The 22,193-nt window shown below is 31.8% G+C and overlaps 1 protein-coding gene across 2 annotated transcripts in view; it reads right to left on the minus strand.

The window, feature by feature from the left end:
- Positions 1–484: 484 nt before the first annotated feature.
- SH3YL1 (SH3 and SYLF domain containing 1) overlaps positions 485–22,193 on the minus strand; it is a 54,260-nt gene continuing 32,551 nt past the window's right edge. For both annotated transcript variants that reach the window (XM_074287996.1, XM_074287997.1), the window contains exons 5-10: positions 13,397–13,509; positions 12,579–12,707; positions 10,612–10,774; positions 9,948–10,026; positions 4,170–4,226; positions 485–728 (exon numbers count right to left, since the gene is read on the minus strand). In XM_074287996.1, the coding sequence (XP_074144097.1) occupies positions 538–728; positions 4,170–4,226; positions 9,948–10,026; positions 10,612–10,774; positions 12,579–12,707; positions 13,397–13,509 (732 nt within the window). In that variant the 3' untranslated portion in view covers positions 485–537. The remainder of the gene's footprint in view (positions 729–4,169; positions 4,227–9,947; positions 10,027–10,611; positions 10,775–12,578; positions 12,708–13,396; positions 13,510–22,193) is intronic.

The following is a 22,193-nucleotide window of genomic DNA, read 5'->3' on the forward strand; positions in this document are numbered from 1 at the left end:
GTATAGATTGAGGAATGACAAAATGGAATAACTATAATTTAAGTGGAAAGAACTATATACCAAAAAAAATGAAAATTAAAAAGTAAAAAGTAAATGTTACAAAATATAAAAGATCACTAGGAATAAATTGGAGAGATATGAGAATATATCCCAAACTACCCATTTTGTAGATGAGAGCTCTACAAGTGTTAAATGTGTTTTCAGACTGTTTCATTGTATTGAAATGTACAGATTACCTGTGCTGATCTTTTTTTCCTCTCCAAAAAATATTATTTATTATATGAGATGGCTCTCTGGGAAGGAGGGTGGTGATATTTGGGCTTATTATGATGTTGTAAGAAAGAAAATAATTTTTAAAAATCACTATATATATTTATACAGAAAATATATAATTTCACATACTTAAAATTCAAAAGTACATATTTACAGTTTCACCACCTAGTTATAGAATAGTTCATAAATGATTAGGCTTCTTAGCATGTTAGTGGCATCTTTTTATTTATTAATTTTACTAAAGAAAAGAGAAATGAATAATGCTTAATCCAGAGAAACATAATTGGCTGGAAAAATACCAGTTTGACCTCGAAGACTTCCTTCCCACCAATCAAAATGTGATTTTGTTTTGGATATTACTGTGATCCGGTCTCCCGCTTTGAATTTCAAATCCCCTGGTTGCTGTCCTTCAAAAGAATATAGTGCTGTTACTTCTACTGGCTGACTTGAATTACCTAAAATGAGGAGGGAAAAAAAGGATATTTTTGTTTTTTGTGAGAAGAAGAAAAGAACTAAAATATTAATTTTATTGTCAAGGTTTAGCATTCTGTTCTGGACTCATCAATTGACTCTCTGAAAATTTTTTTAAAACAGTACTCTTTAGTTTGAACATAATTTTTTGTTATTATGGCCAAATTTATACTTCTTTGACTACTCAAAGAAAACAATACATTTCCTGAAGGGGGGAATCACAAATCTGTGGGGCAAGACTTCACTCTTCTGGAGCTCCAGAATTTGCCAACAATGCATCACAGAATTAGCTCTAATCAAAATTCTCCTATAACTTAGAAAACAGTCTTTGAGAACTGGTACTACTGAAAATGCCACTATCAAAAGCTCCAATGACTTTTCCCTAAATCCTTTACAATCTGACTCAAGCTTATTATTATATACTATTCTATTAGTTCTTGTAATAGGTAGTTGGATGAGATAAATTGAAGGAATTTATTCCCCTGCTGAATGTCTTGGGGCTTATAGTTTGTCCCTTCTTCTTATACCAAACTCTTAACACACACACACACACACACACACACACGTATCTGAGAATGAATTAAGGTAAAGTATTGGAGATGATGTCACCAGTTGTTTTTTGTTTGTTTGTTGTTTTTTTTAAATCTAGCAATATGTCCCATTTTATTTTATTTTTTTCTGCTTGTAAAAGATTTGAGTGATACTTTGGACAATTTGCCAATCTAACCATTATATTCAAAGTTAATTAAAACAGAGCTTATTTTTCTTTGTCTAAATCATGGCTAGCCTTAATAAGACAGAGAATCAGATTCTAGTCAGTATATTCTGATTGGTAAGGCTTCCCAGCAGCACAAATTAGGGTTTCTGGGTCTTAAGGTATATTTTACTTTCATTGAATCTTAAAAGGGAATTTGCTTTCTTGAGGGATTCTGCTCATTTGAGAACACATGTAAACCTGCATATGCCTTGTTTAATGGAATCATGTTACGAAATACTTCAAGAAATTGTCTAATTGACATAGTGAGAATAGTAGAGAATTACTAGCCTAGACTAATACTCTGATTCACTGTAGTTTAAATACAAATATGCTAGCTGAAATCTCAAATGCCCTAATATAACACTTTGAAAAAGATCTCATTAAAAATAACAATAACAATAAAATTACTGTAGCATGATATTTAGAGCTGGAAGTTCTACTTAGAGGTAATCAATTTCCTCCTTTTATAAATAAGGAAACTAAGACCTGAAGACTTGCCTAAGACCACAAAAATAATTGTCAAGGCTAAGACATGCATCCTATATATTTTGTACATGGACATATTTTTGTGAAGAATTAGACCAATAAAATAACTAAAATGTCTATAGCACATGCACACTTCACCATACTGCCAAAGAATCTATAACAAAAAACCCAAACAAAATATAGAGGGGGGAAAGCCTTTGAAATGGCAATTACAAACCCGGTGTATTGAATCTTAACTATTATTCTATTATATTACTAATGTTCAGAATCTAACTTTAACTTATATATAATTTTAATAGCCTTTGAAATCCAAATTCTTAGACAACAGAAGATAAGAAGTAATTTATTCACCAGAAGTGGATAAGGGAAAGTAAATAAATGTACATGTATAACTTAACCAAAAACAAAACAAAATCTATCACTTTCTTTGCAAAGTTCTTAAAGGCAGTCCAAGTTGAAAGAATTGACTTGCTATGGTAAATTTATGACATAACAAGATTTTATGCAATAGGACTTTATGTGAAATTTGTTTCTGAATGTGAAAGATGCAAAGAAATATTTTCATATGTGTATGTGTTGGTCTATATTTGCACAGTGGAATTACTATAATTATATTAAGCCCAATATCAAATATTTTACACTACAGGAGTTCAAAGTTAGAAGGGAACTTAGTGGCTATCTAGACTAGTGGACTCAAATAGAAATGGGGGCTTCAAAATGTACAAAAGGATCTCTATGGGCCCTATATTAACTGAGAAAACCACCTATTAAAATTATACATGTTTTACTATCTATTGACATATTTGTTTTATTGTTGTTTTGTGGTTTATAAGATGTTTGACATCTACAATCTAAATCAATCCATACCTACAAAAGAATTTCTATTACAAACTATCTGAAAAGTTGTGCGTTTAGCCTCTGCTTCAAGAGCAGGAGGAAGAGAATGAGAGGAAACTCACTCCACCTCTGTATACTGTAACTTTTAATTTTTAGCAAGGTTTTTTCTTCCTAAGAAGATGAAGCTGAAAAATATGCCTTTTTTGCTAAATTTTCATCAACTGTTCCCAATTCTGGCCTTTGAAGCCAAGCAAAACAAGTCTAATCTTTCTGCTATGTGCAGCCCCGTAAGTGCTAAAAGACAAATATCATGTGGATCCCCTAAATCTTTTATTCTTTAAATGCTGTCTCTATTCTTCACCCTATCCTAGCTTACTTTTATCTTTTGGCTCCACATAGTACCAGTCATTATCTTCAACACCCTTTACCTAAGCAATGTCCTTTCTAAAAGATAGCACTCACAATTGAGCGTGGTATTCAAGCTGTGCTTGAACCAGAGCAGTTCAAGCAGGGTAATTGTTACCCTTATGCAGGGCAGTATTTACTTAACAGAATACTTGCACATAGGAGGGGATCAATTAATACTCTGATTGGTTGCAATGGCTCTCAATATAGCTAGAATAAGTTTATTTAATTATTTTAATTTGCCACAATATATTTTAATTTGTAATCATCATTTTTTGGTTTGGAAATCTATAGACATCAAGTTTTAAAGCTTACTATCAAGGAGATAACTTATTAATCCTACAAATACCACCTGCACTCTATTGGAATAAATAACATTTTATCTTTCTATTCTCCAGCATTTTGGCTCAGATGTTGCTGGTACAACAATATATATGGGTGCACACATACACACACATGCACTATCCCTAGATTTTAATAGCCATTCTCATTTTCCTTAAATAATAAATGTTAGCAGATTAATACAAGCTTTTGTGTTTCATAGGTATGTTCAATTTAAAATTTCATTTCAAGCTATAGAAAATATGAAGAAAGTTCCATTTTTATCACATATAACATGTAATAATAAGAATATAATATTTATATAGAGTTTACTATGTACCTGTCACTGTGCTAAATGTTTTATAATTATTACCTCATTTGATCCTTACAACAACCCTGGGAAGATTTACTATTATTCTCATTTTACCAATGAGTTTTACCAATAAACTAAGGCAAAGAGAGTTTAAGGTACTTGTCCAGTTACTAGATAGTAAACTAGTAAGAGGCCAGATCTGAATTCAGATTCTAATGACTCCAAGTCTAGCACTCAATCCACTGTGCCACCCAACTCCCTGAATAGTATATTGGCATTATATTAAATGGGAAAGAGCTTATTTACCATCAGTGTCTGGATAACAGGGAAGTTCAGGATAAAGTTTGTGGGCATTTCTGATACCTATAAAGAAAATAAATATACAAAGTAGGTTATTATATATACACTGTAGGGTAAGAATTTGGCTAGAGGCTCAATATGAACATTATATATACAGGTCCCCAGGCCTTGTTAAAGCAAATTATTTAAAAGCATGCCAACATACCATACCAAAAACATACCATAAGAAGGTATGATATGCTTGAAACTTTGAGGTTCAATCTGAATCTAGTCCCAGTAAATGTCAAATTTTAATGAATTTTTATTTTTGGGGTGGTGAACAAAACCAAGAATATAAGAGGAAGCCTTATGTACTTCTAGGAACATATAAGGACCAGAAAATATAGTTGGATACATAGAACCATGAAAGAATTATGTTACTTAGGATGAAAATTATCATCTATATCAACATATATTTTATATATATATATATATAATTATCATATATAATAATATAAGTATATATATATATATTATATCATATCAAATAAATAATATAATAAATCACAAGAAGTAGCACTGATAGAATAAAGCAAGACTTCCATAAAAAGAAAATTGGAGCCAAAAAAAGGTGACTTTGATGAAAGTAAACTTAAGGGAAAGAAACAGAAAGAAGAGGAAAGGAGGATAGGGAAAGGAATCACAATTTTGTAATTGGAAGGAACCTCAGAGATCAGCCAGTTTGCTTTATACTTGAATGAACTATCCTCTATAACATTCCATAAAAGTGATCATCTAGATTTCACTTGAGAAATTCCTGTACAAAGAGGTTGTCCATTTCATTTTAAGCTAGGTCTAATTTTTGAGGAAAGTCTTTCCTAAAAATATAGAACCAGAAAATATGTTCACATCTTTTATAAACATTATTATAAGGATAAATGAGAAAAGACATATTAACCAAAGTTCTGAGTGAAATGATGATATATCATTTGAATGAGAGTAGACACATCTTGATATTTTTATAAATAATATCAATCAAAATATGTTTTAAATGCAGTTTTTTTCTCAGAAACTTTCCAGCGTGATAGTAAGGACTGATCAAAAAATCTTGATTTCTTAGAAGGTTTTTTTTTTTTTGTTTTTTTTTTTAATGAAATTACTTTTGGATGGGGGTGGAGACAAGATGGCGGAGAAGATACACGCGACTCTGTGAGCGCCCTTCTTCCCTCATTACCAATTAGTTAAATCAGCCTCAAAAATAGCGCTGGACTGATAGAAACCACAAGGACTGGAAGCATGACTTACCAGCTGAAGAGAATCTGGAGTTTCAACAGAAAAGGTCAGTTTCCAGGGGAGGAAAAAAAAAAAAAGGCCAGCACAGACAGTTGGGTGGTAGCACACTGCGCTGATCAGGCTGGGGAGGGCTCTGGGATCAGAGAAGCCACTGAGATAAAGAAATCTGGCACAGGCTGTTAGCTCTTCTCTGCTTATAATACAGCAGTTCAGAAGAGAAATCAAGCCACTTTAAGATATAAAGCCAGATAGTAGAACCACCCCAATCCAGAAGTGACCTAACAGATCTCGGCACTGTGGGTGTGGCTGACTTAGGCTGTCCAGGCTTTCACCTGGGGGTAGTTAAGAGATTGAAAAGCCAGAGAACATGGCCCAAGGCAACATCTAACTCACATAGTGCCTTGCTTGGCTGGAGGCTGTGGAACTCAGCCCCGGGAAGTTCCAGAGAAGCGGAACCTTTGAACTAGGGACCGCGGTTTCTGGGCAGACACTTCCAGTTTGAGCACAGGGGCTTTTCACATCAGCTGCTGACATCCATGCCCCACCGGGACGCATTGGCTGGGCTTTGTGTCGCCTTTACTGTTCAGTCTTAAACCTCAGGGTAGTTGCTAGGACACACAGCGCCCTCAAAGCACAGCAGTACTGATCACCTCTGAGGCCCTTCCAGGGAGGGGGTGGGGAACTCTCTCCCAGAGCTCTATCTTAGCTCAGGCGCAGGAGCCGCTGCATCCATCCGGTCTGGGAGGAAGCTGGTAAACAAAAAAATAAATAATTTCCTACCCCAGGGACAGACCCCAAAAGATTTTTTAAATATGAGTAAAAAGCAAAAAAAACCCATAGATTCCTTCTACACAGAGAAAGAGCGGGTATCCAACCCCGAGGAAGTTATCAGCAGAGAGTCAGCAGATAACAGCCTAAAGGGGAATGATTCCTGCCCCCATCACATAACTCTCTCCTAGAAGAGACTATTAAAAAATTAAGAGAGTTTGAAGAAAAATGGGGAAAGGAAAGAGAAGCTATGATAGAGAATAATAACGTCCTGAAATTGGAGTTGGAAAAAATAAAGAATTCACAGGAGATTCAGGGAAACAAAATTTGTGAATTAGAAAAGGTTAAAAAATCACAGGAAAGTAGGATTTCTGAATTGGAAAAGATAAAAAAATCTCAAGAAAATAGGATTTCTGAATTGGAAAAAGAAAATAATTCTCTAAAAAAAATTAGGGAAATGGAAAAAATTCAATAGAGCAAAATAATTCATTTAAAAACTCAATTGGGCATATACAAAAAGAACTAAAAACTGTGAATGAAGAAAATAACTCCTTAAAATTCAGGATGGAACAAATAGAAATGAATGATTCATTGAGAACCCAAGAATCAGTCAAACAAAACAAAAAAATGAAAAGCTGGAGAATAACGTCAAATACTTACTGGGAAAATCTATAGACCTGGAAAATAGATCTAGGAGAGATAATCTGCTGATCACTGGACTTCCCGAAAACTATGATCAAAAAAAGAGCCTAGATTCTATTTTACAGGAAATCATCAAAGAGAACTGTCCAGAGATAATAGAAACAGAAGGGAAAGTAGATGTCGAGAGAATTCATCGAACTCCTTCTGAAATAGACCCTAAAAAAAGAACACCATGGAATATTGTGGCTAAGCTGCAGAATTACCACACAAAGGAGAAAATCCTGCAAGCAGCTAGAAAAAAACAATTTAAATACCACGGTGCCACAATAAGGGTCACTCAAGATCTGGCTGCCTCTACATTAAAAGATCGCAGGGCCTGGAACCTAATATTCCGAAAGGCAAAAGATCAAGGTACTGATACCTAAACCGGGTCAATTGAAAACTGAGAAAGAAAATTATAGACCAATTTCCTTAATGAATATTGATGCTAAAATCTTAAATAAGATATTAGCAAAAAGACTTCAGAAAATCATCCCCAGGATAATACACTATGATCAAGTAGGATTTATACCAGGAATGCAGGGCTGGTTTAATATTAGGAAATCTATTAGTATAATTGATCATATTAATAATCAAATTAATAAAAACCATATGATCTCAATAGATGCAGAAAAAGCATTTGACAAAATCCAACATCCATTCCTACTAAAAACTCTTGAGAGTATAGGAATAAATGGACTATTACTTATATATTTATAACCGTCAGTAAGCATAATAAGCAATAGAAATAAACTGCAACCTTTCCCTGTAAGATCAGGAGTGAAAAAAGGTTGCCCACTATCACCATTACTATTCAATATTGTACTAGAAATGCTAGCCTTAGCAATAAGAGCCGAGAAAGAGATTCAAGGAATTAGAGTAGGAAATGAGGAAATCAAACTATCACTCTTTGCAGATGACATGATGGTATACTTAGAGAACCCCAATGACTCTGCTAAAAAGCTATTAGAAATAATTCAGAATTTTAGCAAAGTGGCAGGATACAAAATAAATTCACATAAATCCTCAGCATTTTTATACATTGCCAACACAATCCAACAGCAAGAGATACAAAGAGAAATTCCATTCCAAACAAATGTTGAGAGTATAAAGTATTTGGGAATCCATCTACCAAAGAATAATCAGGAATTATATGAGAAAAATTACAAAACACTTGCCACAAAAATAAAGTCAGATTTAAATAATTGGAAAGACATTCAGTGCTCTTGGATAGGCCGAGCGAATGTAATAAAGATGACAATACTCCCCAAACTAATCTATTTATTTAGTGCTATACCAATCAGACTCCCAAGAAACTATTTTAATGACCTAGAAAAAATAACAACAAAATTCATATGGAAGAATAAAAGGTCGAGAATTGCAAGGGAACTAATGAAAAAAAACTCAGAGGAAGGTGGTCTAAGTGTACCTGATCTAAAGCTATATTATATAGCAGCAGTCACCAAAACCATTTGGTATTGGCTAAGAAATAGACCGGTAGATCAGTGGAACAGATTAGATACAAAGGACAAAAAAGGGTACATCTATAACAATCTAATCTTTGACAAACCCAAAGATACCAACATTAGGGATAAAAATTCATTATTTGCAAAAAACTGTTGGGAAAACTGGAAATTAGTATGGCAGAAATTAGTTATGGCTCCACACTTAACACCATATACCAAGATAAGATCAAAATGGGTCCATGATTTAGGCATAAAGAGTGAGATAATAAATAAATTAGAGGAACAGAGGATAGTCTACCTCTCAGACCTGTGGAGGAGGAAGGAATTTATGACCAGAGGAGAACTAGAGATCATTATTGATCACAAAACAGAAGATTTTGATTACATCAAACTAAAAAGTTTCTGTACAAACAATACTAATCTAAACAAGATTAGAAGGGAAGTAACAAATTGGGAAAATATTTTTACAGTTAAAGATTCTGATAAAGGTCTCATTTCCAAAATATATAGAGAACTGACCCTAATTTATAAGAAATCAAACCATTCTCCAATTGAGAAATGGTCAAAGGATATGAACAGACAATTCTCAGATGATGAAATTGAAACTATATCCACTCATATGAAAGAGTGTTCCAAATCACTACTGATCAGAGAAATGCAAAATAAGACAACTCTGAGATACCACTACACACCTGTCAGATTGGCTAAGATGACAGGAACAAATAATGATGAATGTTGGAGGGGATGTGGGAAAACTGGGACACTGATACATTGTTGGTGGAGTTGTGAAAAAATCCAGCCATTCTGGAGAGCAATTTGGAACTATGTCCAAAAAGTTATCAAACTGTGCATACCCTTTGACCCAGCATTGCTGCTATTGGGCTTATATCCCAAAGAAATACTGAGGAGGGGAAAGGGACCTGTATGTGCCAAAATGTTTGCGGCAGCTCTTTTTGTAGTAGCTAGAAACTGGAAGATGAATGGATGTCCATCAATTGGAGAATGGTTGGGTAAATTATGGTATATGAAGGTTATGGAATATTATTGTTCTGTAAGAAATGACCAGCAGGAGGAATACAGAGAGGCTTGGAGAGACTTGCATGAACTGATGCTGAGTGAAATGAATAGAACCAGAAGATATCTGTACACTTCAATGTTGTATGAAGATGTATTCTGATGGAAGTGGATATCTTCAACATAAAGAAGATCCAATTCACTTCCAGTTGATCAATGATGGACAGAAACAACTACACCCAGAGAAGGAACACTGGGAAGTGAATGTAAATTGTTAGCACTACTGTCTATCTACCCAAGTTACTTATACCTTTGGAATCTAATACTTAACGTGCAACAAGAAAATGGTAATTACACACATATATTATATCTGGGTTATATTGTAATATATGTAAAATGTATGGGATTGCCTGTCATCGGGGGAGGGAGTGGAGGGAGGGGATAATTTGGAAAAATGAATACAAGGGATAATATTATTTAAAAAAAATTACTCATGCATATATACTGTGGAAAAAAAAATTCTAAATTAAAAAAAAAAAAAAAAAGAAATTACCTTTGAACTAATTACAACAAAGTAATTTACCTTGTGAGTCTGAGTTTGACTGGAGAGATACAGTTGTTTTCTTTGGCCTGGAGGATGGCCTGACAGGTATGTCTTTAGCCTGAGACAGGAAAAAAAGCATACTATAAAACTTGGATTTAGCTTGTGAGTATATTAAACGTTTTCGTTAAAATGATCATGAAGAGTGCCTAGAAGAATGGCAAATAATTCATCAATTACTGTCCCTATTTACTTGATAACTCCAGAACTTTTGAGTCAGGAGGAAAAAACCATGCTTTCCTAATTCTAATTCTGAAAGCCAGCTTTTACCAAGTACAATTTTATCATTGAAATTCATAATTTCAGGCAAAGTACTTTAGTCTATGCTTATAGCTTTTTCCATTTTAAAATTATGCAAAATATTGTATTATTATTTAAAGATTGAGATTTGTTTCTTAAGTTAGCTTGTCAAAGAAAAGCACTTTCAAAATATGTCTATCCTATCCTTAGAACTTTTATTTTTTTTAAAGAAGAAATGTCATCATGGTACAACATTTTTACAAGGAATTTATGTAAATAACGTTACTAAAAGAAATTTATTTGGCTGTTAAGAATCAAATGCCAAGGGATAAAAACCTCCAGCAAATAAAGACTTTCTATTGGAATAGATTAAAGCAGTGAGGAAAAAAGCAAATTTTATACAGGCCTTCCTCTGTTCCCTTGCTGCTTTCCTTGCATTAATTCGTTGCTCTTCATTTTCATATTTTTCAATAAATGAGTCAAGAATTTCATAAAGATCCTCTGCTTGAGCCGGCTGTGGCATGTCTCCAAATAAAATGTCACTGGCACGAACATCCTGACAGTAAAACCTAACAAGAAAGATCAGAGAATAAAAGCTTTCTTAGACACCCTTAGGATTACAGAAATGGTCAAAAATATCTTTCTTTTGCACCACTCTGCCTAGGAAATCCATAATTTCTTTTAAGAAAGTCTCTGAATTGATAATAATATATTAATGTATAGAAAACAATTATTTCCTCAGATGTAAATGTTTCCTACAGTCTGATTTTATGTATTTTAAACAAATAAGCCCTTTCTTATTATGCCTTATCTGTATCAATTAAGGGGAAGGGACTATTTCAGACAAATCTGTACCCCGAATACTCAATTATATCTGACAAAGAGATGGTACTTAAAGGGTGCTTACTGATTTAATTGAAGAGTTAAACACTTCCTTGAACTATTAAAATTTAAGGATAAAGAAAGCTTATTTTCTCAAGATACAAAACACATTCCAATTAGATCATGTTTTCTTATGTTGCTCTATTTTATTTGCTAGTATTTTATTTAAAATTTGAAAAAAAAAATCAACATGTATAGATGATAGGGAATTTATGGATGGAAATTTCCTTTAGAAAAGCAGTCTCTGCAACTTATAATTTCAGAAAGCTTCCTAGAGTACTCATAAAGGAAATGATTTGCTCAGGATTATGTAGATATCTGGTGTTAGAAGTGGATTTGAACACAGGTCTTCCTGATCATACTATGAGTAAGTATAAATTATCATTGGTTAGTTTGAGGATAAAGATCATATTTGTCTTTTTTTTGGGGGGGGGAAAGATACATTTCTCTTTCCCCTTTCATTTCTAATTTATAGAAAAAATAATAACTATCTATTTTGAATTTCTGATCTTGCTTACTTCTTTTAAAAGAAGAAATCTCACTGATGGCCTGTTCAATGTTTTCCCTTTACGCTGGCTTAATCCAACTGACATTTCTTGTTAATTTTTATTTTATCAAAAATCATATATTTGTTTTATAATTTCAATTTTGGGAGCAGCTAGATGGTGCAGTGGATAGAACACCATCCCTGATATCAGGAGGACCTAAGTTCAAATCTGGTCTCATACACTTTACACTTCCTAGCTATGTGACCTTGGACAAGTCACTTAACCCCAATTGCCTCAGCAAAACAAACAGACAAATAATTTCAATTTTGCTGGCATATTATTGTATCAATATTCTATTATATTAGATGATGTCTTATTTGGGGCTTGTTTCTGGTTTCAAATATTAGAATGGATCATTTTTTTCTCGTTGCTAAAAATGTTCAGATATAAAATTTTACCTGAAAGTGGTTTCAACTGCTTATAACCAATTCTGATCTATTGCATAATATGTTGTACTAACGTTGTTACTGATATCAATATAAACATCATTGTCTACATAATTTTATCTTTGATATAATCATTAAACATGATAATTCATGTTTAAGCTCTTGGAAAGCAGGAAATATTTGGTCTTGTCTTTCTACACATATTATTGTCTGGCATAAAATAAGTCCTTTATACATGTCTAATTGATTGTTAACAAAACAAGAAATGTCAATTTGAATAACCCAGTGTAAAGGGAAAACACTGAACAGTCCATCAGTGAGATTTCTTGTTTTAAAAGAAGCAAACAAGATCAGAAATTCAAAAGTGAATTCTATCAAAAATCTAATACAGAGTAATTAATTTTTCTACAAATTAGGGATACACACAATGGTACACTACAAACAGATACTTAAAAATGTCTTTGTCTAGGCTTACTAGCTAGAATTCTTCTATGATTTCCATCAGTACTACAAATTTTTTTTTCAAATTCATTAAAATTAATTTGACTTGAACTTACTTTCGATTAGTTTCTTTTCTTTCAATCAAGTAGCTTCCTTCTAAAGATACCCCAGCAAACAAACCTCGTGACTTGCAATATGTGTAGACAGCAGCTGGGCTTCGGATTGCAACATTTCCTTCTAAATTCCTAAAAAAGCATACAATTTTGTATAATAGATCTTACTATAGCTTTGGCCCAATATTATGGATACTATTACATTATTTGGCCAGAATGATCTGAATTTTGTAATCTGCTTCTATTTATTTTATGTATCTTATTTTATGGCAATTCAACCTAAAGGTTATATCTTTAAGTTAATAGTCTGAAAGTCTACATACAAGGAAAAAGGCTAAAGACACACACAGAAATAATGAAATTTACTGGTAGGAATTCAATTCAATTAAACAATTGAGACAATTTTATATAGTATCAAGAAAAATATGTATAAAGTTAATATTTTAATATTTCTTAATAAACTATATTGCAAATACAATTTACATTTTATGGGATTTGAAATTTTTTAATGTTTTGTATAGCTTCACTAATAATATATACTCTCCTCAAACAAACTATATTCAGGATCTATTAAAATCACTGATTTTAATCATTTTAAATCATTCTACTTATTCCTTCCCCTCTCTTCTTCAATATGTACAGTTTAATTTATAAAATCATTCCTTGCTCTTAAGAAAAAGAAAAGATTTTTTAAGTCTTATAAAAATTCCTCCCCAAAAGAGCTGTAACCATAGTTTCATTTAAATGCTTTCTGAAGTACACAATGATGTATTATAAGCTTACTCCATCAGGTATTCAAAAGATGTTTTAAAGGTATTTACCTTCCCAAAGGCCCAACAGCCACAGTAAAATTTCCACCAAGTGTAAGGTTACCACCTTTTGCAAAAGCTTCCACTGCTCTATCATAATTCAATATAATGACTAAATCTGACACCTAGGATTAAAAAATATATATTCATTTGAAAATTATATAACAAAGTATAAAATTTTAAAAGCATCATCTAAAATATGTTGACCATATCTCATTAATACATATATATATGTATATATATATATATATACATATATATATATATATCTCAGGAATTTTTTCTTTTGGCTAAATGAAATGAATTAATGAGTATTCAATAAATTTTAAAAGCTAGAAGAGACAATAAGAAAAGAATCATTCTTTAAAATCAAATGAAATGTCACTTAGTCGATAAATCCTTCTCTAGTCTTTCTATTTTTCTCTTTCTTATTAGTAACATTCTCCTCCTTTGAACCTCATACAGATCTTTGATTTACAACTCTTCAATGGATTTATCATCTAATATGTATAATAATTATGGTTTCATTTTATCCTCATTCTGGAATGCAAATATCATAATGTCTAGGGACTATATCTATTTTAGTTTAGTTTAGTTTTTTTTTTTTTTTCTTTTGCTCCTAAACTCCTATGGCCTAGCATAATGCTCTACATATAAAAAATACTTGCTAAATGTTTATTGAATGGTTGAACCATATTTTAATGTTGATCTATGCCAGATACTTATCCTAAAATCTTTCTGAAAATAGAATAAGAGTGTCAAGACAAACACAATGTCCTAGTTTCTCTAAGGGAAAACTTGAGAAATAGAAAACTTGAGGAAAGAAGGGAAAAAGAAGAAAATAGGAAAATAGGAATAAATAAAATGGGGTAGGATGAAAAGGAAAAAAAAAGTGGCATTTACAGTAAATTAAGTAGATATATATTGCAGTTGGAAAAAGTAGCTTATATTGGTTATAGTACTTTTATCTTTCTTGTACACAATCTCAATTTATTATAACAACATCTTTGAGAGGTAGGTAAGAGGCATGTTAGTATTTTCATTTTAGAGATGAGAAAAACCAAAGAATAGAAAGGTTAAATATATTACATGCTCAAGGTAAATCAGCTATGAAGCTACTGAATTATTAAGTTTACTTAACTGTATTGCTTTATTAAAGAGACCTCTGATCAAGTGAAAGTAATCAGCGAATGCTTATAATGTAAAAACAAAACATCAATTAAAAAATACTGAAATAGACAAATTGAAGAGATGATAGATATATACAAGACAAAGCAGGGCTTTAAATAAAAATCTTATCTCAGCATTTTTTCTAGAAAGGTATTAATAAACACAAGAAATGGTTCCAAAGAAGAAACAACTTATTTCATATTCTACACAAAAGACTAATTTTTTTAAAAATGGTTATAAGATGCCTTTTTTTAATCACCATAATTTTCTGGTATCCTCCTTCCCATCTCCAAGAAAGCCATTCCATAAAATAAACAGAATTTTTAAGACCAAAAAAAAAAAAAAAAAAATCAAAAAAGAAAAATATTCATGATTGGTCAATATATTGAAAAAATTTGAAAAGATGTGCAATATGTAACATTTGTGGACTTCCGCTCTCTTTAAATGGATCAAATGATTAAGGGTATAGTCTCATATCTCTTATTTCAAACTATGTTCCCACAGTTCTAAATTATTTTTCTTTCTTTTAAGAATAGTTGTATTGCTCCACTAACAATGCATTAGTGACTATCTTCCCACAACCTTGCCAAAAATGATTTCCTATTTATGTTAATTTTTGTTTTTCTTTATTAGTGATGAGAACATTTTTATGTGACTGTTAATAGTTGCTTATTCTATTCAAAAATATCTTTTATAGCTTGTCCTAAAATTATTACAAAAGTTTTTTTTTTTGGTTGTTGTTTGTTTATTTTTTTTGTTTTTGTTTTTGCTGAGGCAATTGGGGTTAAGTGACTTGTCCAGGGTCATACAGCTAGGAAGTGTTAAATATCTGAGGTCATATTTGATCTCAGGTCCTCCTGACTTCAGGGCTGGGACTTTATCCACTATACCACCTAGTTGCTCTTAGAGAAGTTTTTAAGCTTAATAGTTAGTTATTTATATAGTTTGGATAGCAAACCTTTTCAAAGAAAGTTGATACATAGGGGTTTACTGTTCCAAACCTCTTTCCTTCTAGGTGCATTAATTTGTTTATGCAGAATAGTGATTTTTTTTTTCCATGAAAAGAAAGTTATTTATTTTGTCTTCAGTAATTTCTTCCATACCTTGCTTGGTTAAGGATATAAAACTTAATCATGGGTGTGAGACTTATATGATCTGCTTCTCTTAACTTTTTAAATAAAGTAACCTTTAACATTAAGGTTACATATTTAGTTATAATGTATTGTAGTATATAGTATTACTATAAAGTGTTGGGTTAAACCTAATTTCTCCCAGGTTGCGTTCTAGTTTTCCTAAGAATTCTTTCCTAAGTAATTTATGTTTTCTAATTTAATGAAAAATGATTCATTGAGTTTTGTTATTTGTTTCTCTCTTGTCTATTCTATTCCATTGACCTATCTCTTTATTGATTTAACATTTTTAAAGAGGTTTTGACAAATGTTGTCTTATAAAATGAGATCTTAAGATGTCGTTTCTTCTTTGTTTACAAATCCTTTAATTATTTCCCTTGATATTCTAGCTTTTTATTTTTTTAAATGAATTTTATTATTTTATGTAATTCTTTAAAGCATTAGGGTCAAGTGCTCTGCTAAGTGGCCGACAGCAATTCCAAGTGCAAGAAACATTAAAAAAAATAATTGGGAAATATTTAACAAAATAATTTAAAATGCAATAGAATATAGAGAATGTTAATATGTGATTTTCTAAGATACTATATAGGTAAGGATCATGATAGAGGGTGTAGATCCATGTTTTTATTTGCATTTGTCTTCACTGCTGTGAAGTTTTCCTTTATTAATCTGATTGAGATAGCATTGAAACTGTAAATTAACTTTGGTAGTACTGTCATTTTTAGTATTTTAGTATGATCCAGCTATAAGTATTAAATTTATTTAAGTTGTTCTTTATTTCTTTAAGGATAATTTTGCAATAGATTCATATAAATGTTTTGTGTACTTTAACAGAACAAATCTCAGATATTTTGTGCATTTTATAGTTACTTGGAATAGGATTAAACTTTATATTACTGTCTCTTGGATTTTGTTACTATAAAAATGTTACTGAATTTTGAAGGTCTATTTTGTAACCTGCAAATTTGTTGAAGCTTTTAATTATTTCAATCAACATAAAATGCTTCCTTAAGATTTTCTAAATAAAATTCTTATAATTAGCAAATCCTCGATCTAGAGATATGCTTTTAATTTCTTTTTGTAATCTACTGCTAGAATTTCCAGACTATACCATGTGACTATTTTATATTTATTGGGGAAAGTTCCATTGTTTCCCCATTGTATATAATGTTCACTATTGGTGGTTTTATAATATTAAAAAGATCCATCTATGCCTTTACATTGTAGAATTTTTAGTGTAAATGAGTTTTGCACTTGTTAAAGGATTTTTCTGAATATATTGGGATGATGACTGGAATTTCTGTTTTTAATATTATTAATTATGTAGACTATTTTCCTACTGCTGAACCATCCATGAATTCCTGGCATACATTCAACTTGATCACGATGAATCATTTCCTGACTGTGGTCTGTTTAACAAGATTTTATTTGAAGCTTTTGAATCAATATGCATTGATGGCACTGTTTTATAGTTCTCTTTCTGTGTGTCTTCCTTGCTTTAGGTATGAGAACTACATTTATACCATAAAAGGAATTTGGCAGGATAATTTCTTTGTCAGTTGTTGAAAATAATTTGTGTAGTATTGGTACTTATTGTTCTTTCAAATTATTATAAAATTGTGAATCCATCATTAGAAACAGGAGTTGCTCTCTTTGCTTTTGGTAGTTCCTTGACAGATTGTTCCATTTCCTTTTCTTTGAGTGGCTTATTTAAGGTCTCTGGTTTTCTGTTCGAGTATTTTATATTTTTAAAGTATATTCCTCTATTTCTTTTGTTTTCTCTATTTTGATGGTATATCAAGTACTACTGTGCACAATTCTATAATTATTCTTATTTTATTTTTTTCTGATTTTACTTTTTTCTTTTCTTTTTTGTTTGATTGTTTTATCCCTTTCAATTAACTAAAGGTTTATCTATTTTTAATATTTTCACAAGATTTTTTAGTTTTATTTGTAGCTTCTGTAGTTCTATTATATATTTATATACTTTAATCTATTTCTCTAATTTTTGATATCTCACACTTGTGCTTATTTTAGGCTTTTGTAATATTTATTTTTTAAATACAGAGACATTTTAGTGGCCTATAACCTTAATCACTAAGTCATATCAACAGGCAGACAAATCTAGAATAAAGGTGACACATTATCAAAATACAGATACACAGAGGTATAGAGATGTTCCAAAAGGGAGATTTACTACTAAACTCCAAAAGAGGCATATCATAGTGTGGGACTAAAATCAGACCAGCTTTATATAAGTGTGTAATCAAACAGATATCATTCTTCCTCTGTTTTCCATCTATAATCCCTGCTCTGTTCTTACTTTCCTGTTTTTGCAGTTTTAACTCTATGGTTAACTGGTTCAAAAAGTCACTGTTTATTACCTTTGAACTGCATTGTTCTCTTGTTCTCCTATTATGGATAACACACAGATCTCCAAAGCTAGCTCACCATTGTTATTTGCCTTCCCTATTCCTCCTCATGTTGATGGAGAAAGTTATATAATTACACCAAATGGAGATACTCCACATTGAATTTGTATAATTCAACTGGGTCCTTCTTGTTGTATAACAGTAATTTATTATTTCCTTCTCTATTATATTCCTACCACAACAGTTATTGCAGACTTTCTTCACTTCCCTTAAGGTCTCCAATTCCATTCCTATATCTAAGATCTTTTTCTTAGCACATGGATTCCCTTTTTATTTTGCTGAGAAAATTAATCATATTCATTAGTTCTTTCATTTTCCCTACTCCACAAACTCTACATTTTTTCATCCTCTACTCCAGTTTCTAATCTCTGTTTCACTAATTCCATCACTTCTGGTCTTCTCTGGAAGCTTGGTCCATTCTGATCATTCATGTTTTCTTTCTTCTTCTCATCAGTATCTCCTCTCTATTTCTCCTCTCTTTTCTTCTTTCAATTCCAAATTATTGACTTTCCTTCTTCTGTATAAAAATGCTGTTTTCCTCCTTTTATCCAGAAATTGATAATCAAAATGGACTTCAGCAACCATCTTATCTAGCCCACTCTATAAAAACATAAAAGGAAAACCTATACAAAACTAAAATCCTTGATTTGATCTTTTCTTACCCAAATTTATCAACTTTCTTCTATTCTCTGTACTACCAAAATCCTATAGAGTTACATATATTCACTGACTCTGCTTAATTCTCAAACAACAAAATCTGGTTTTCAACTCATTCTTCTGAAACCACACTAGGTAGTTAGCCAATAATCTTCTAACTTTTAAATAAAATCAACATTTTTTAGTCTTCATCATTCTTGCCTCTTCTCTGCAAGTTTTGGCATAAATGATTTTTTAAATGGACTCTCTTCTCTTGGCTTACAGAACACCAATCTCTTCCGTTTTTCATTCTGTTTAAATATTCCTTCTCAGGTTTTTTGTTTTTTTTTTTTTGGTAGGATAATCATCCCTCATGCTCTTCTACCTGATTATTCCATGAAAACCTGAGCCTCAACATTTTAAAAACAGAACACACCATCTTTCTAAGAACATACTTATCCTCTAGAGTTCTTAAATATGTTGAAGGCACAACCAAACACATTACACAATTTTTTACTCTATATAAATCAATTGCTAAATCCTACTGATGATACCTTTAAAACATCTCTTGCATCCATCCTCTTTGTTCTACTCACAGGGCCATTTTCTCCCTTACTTCTCTATTCTCTGATTAGTTTGTTTTGTCCTCTATCTGGACTATCATAATTAGCCTTAAAATTATTCTACCTGTTTCAAATCAATTTTCAGCCCTTGACAAAGCAGTTCCCAAAACACAAGTATTTCCATGCTATTTTCCTGTTGAAGATCCTTCAGAGGTTCTATATCATCTTTAGGATACTATACAAATTTCTTAGCCCAGTAATTATGACTAATTAATTCACAATCTGATTTGATTCAGGATTATTTCATACTGACTCCTCTTAAACTCTCTACTGGCTAGCCAAATAGTATTTGTAATATTCCGTTAATTCAGCATGTCACCTCCACCATTGTGCATTTGCTCAGTATATCTCTAATGTCCTGGATGCATTGTTTATTTCAGCCTTTTAGATCCGTTAAGCAGCTCCAGTTATATATTGTGACATATTCAGCAGATCACCATAAGGGAGGTATGTTTTGAAGAATCCTAGAAACTGATAAAACTGGGTTGTCTGGTTGATGATGAAGTTATGGGATTTGGGTCTGAATCAGACTAGGAAGAGCTATTCTGATCTACTCTTATAAAGTTCAGCTGGAAACCCCAAATTATTTTAGACATTTCCTTTGATCCTTGGAGAGAATATAATTCTATATTTCTTTTATAATTCTATAATTAAGGAAATATAATTTTATCTTCTCAAGACTACCTTCAGATTTTCCAAATAATGATGCCTAAACTCAGAAGACTCTATACCAACTTCAGTCTGGTTTCAATTCTAAAGAAGAGCATAAATTTGGAATTATCTAGGCATTACACATAACAAGATCCATAGTCTGATAAGAATCTTTACTTCTTTTGTGAGATAGCAATAAATTTAATGGAAAAAAAATTTTAAAGACTGACTTGATATTTATTGGATCTGATTTCTTATCTCTGTTCTACCAGGAAGTAGCTATGTGTATGTAACTTTGGGAAGAAAAATTTCTACTATCAACCTCAATTTTCCTATCTATAAAAAGTGAAGGTTAGACTAGGTGCTACAGGGGCAGCTAGGTGGCGCAGTGGATAGAGCACCAGCCCTGAATTCAGGAGGACCCGAGTTCAAATTTGGTCTCAGACACTTAACACTTCCTAACTGTGTGACCCTGGGCAAGTCACTTAACCCCAGTCTCAGAAAAAGAAAAAAAAAAAAAAAAAAAAAAAGACTAGGTGCTATCTAAAGTCCTTTCCAACTCTAACTTTCCCTAATTACATATTTTAAAGTCAAAACAACAATGGCACACAGCCCATTATCCTTCCTGCCCATTACTCCTCCTTCAGACACAAAAGTACCACAAGTTAAGGACAGTGCCAGTGAAATTGAAATTATCTTGAGCCTAGTCCAATAGTGCTTGTCTATAAAAGATACCACATTTAGCTATGTAAGATGCCCTCTTAATAATCCTTTCTTGGAATGTTCTCTTTCTATAACATAAGGCAGCATCAAAATTCTGGAAGGGGGAGAAAAACATCTGGAGGATAATTGTATTCAATATAAAAGTTCTTTAAACCTTTTGAGATCCTTCTAACACATCTGGGTTGCAATTTACTGCTCAAAAAATATTACATTCTTGCTAAAACATTAAACAATACTTCTTCCACATTTTGAAATTTTACAATATCACTTAATTTCATAAGTTAGACACATATCCCCAATGATCAGCAAGTTCTGCCTGGTGTTGCCAATTAATTCTAGTGATAGACTAGCAAAATTGACATAATTTGGTTCAACTGAAAAAAAAAAAAAAAAAAAAAAACATTTACTAAGCCCTCTATTCAAGACTCAATGCCAGGAACCAAGATGAATCTAACTAGAAAAAACCATGGTCCCTGACTTAAAAGATTTTAGTCTAATGGACTATACATTGAGAAATAAAATATCTAGCATTCACAGCATGATTCACAGGTTAGGGCCTGGCATCTACTCACATGCCCATAAAATGATTGGTAATGATGATAATTTTCTCTTTAAATTACTCAGCTGAATAAAATTATTTTAGGGTTTATATCAAATCTAACATAAATTTTATCAAGTTACTAGCAAAATATGTCATGATATGACAAAGGTAAGCCATAGTTGATCATATATATATATATATATATATATATATATATATATATATATATATATATATATATATATATATATATATATATATTACATAATTAATAACTAGTAAGGTGCCTGGCATACAAATGCTTGTCGATTGATCAACTATTGGATCATGACATAAATAAGGCTCAAATTTTCATGTATACATGGATGAGGGGGAGAGCATTTTGGGAATTGAAGTTAGGTGGCTTGCATGAATGCAGAGAGGAAATGAGAGATAGCATTTGGAGATTAGGGAAATAGTCTAAATTGTCTATAACATAAAGAAAGGAGAATAATATTAAATAAGGCAGGAAAAGTACATTGGAATCAAGCTGTGGAAGACCTCAAATTTTAAGTTAAGTAGTATTATTCTATAAGGAGTAGGTGACCATGAAAATTTTTGAGCAAGGAAATGACATTATGATACAAAGTCTTGGTACATGATGGTTCAGAAATGCCAGTATAACAATAATAGCAAAGACATATGAAAACCTAAGGGCAAAAGCTAAAGGATTATCTGCTGAAAAGAAACTGACCACAGGAGGGCAACATTTTCAACAGACTTTAGCTTAGAGAAAAATATACAAACAAGTTCATTTGAACAAGAAAAGGCAAAAGATGCCTTTAATGTGCTTTTTTTGACATTTGATTTCTGCAATGACAGTGAGTGAAAGGAATCCCAGTAAGAAAGATAAAAGAGTAAGTG

This window comes from Sminthopsis crassicaudata, chromosome 2 (genome assembly GCF_048593235.1).
Source record: "Sminthopsis crassicaudata isolate SCR6 chromosome 2, ASM4859323v1, whole genome shotgun sequence".
In the NCBI taxonomy this organism is placed as follows: domain Eukaryota; kingdom Metazoa; phylum Chordata; class Mammalia; order Dasyuromorphia; family Dasyuridae; genus Sminthopsis; species Sminthopsis crassicaudata.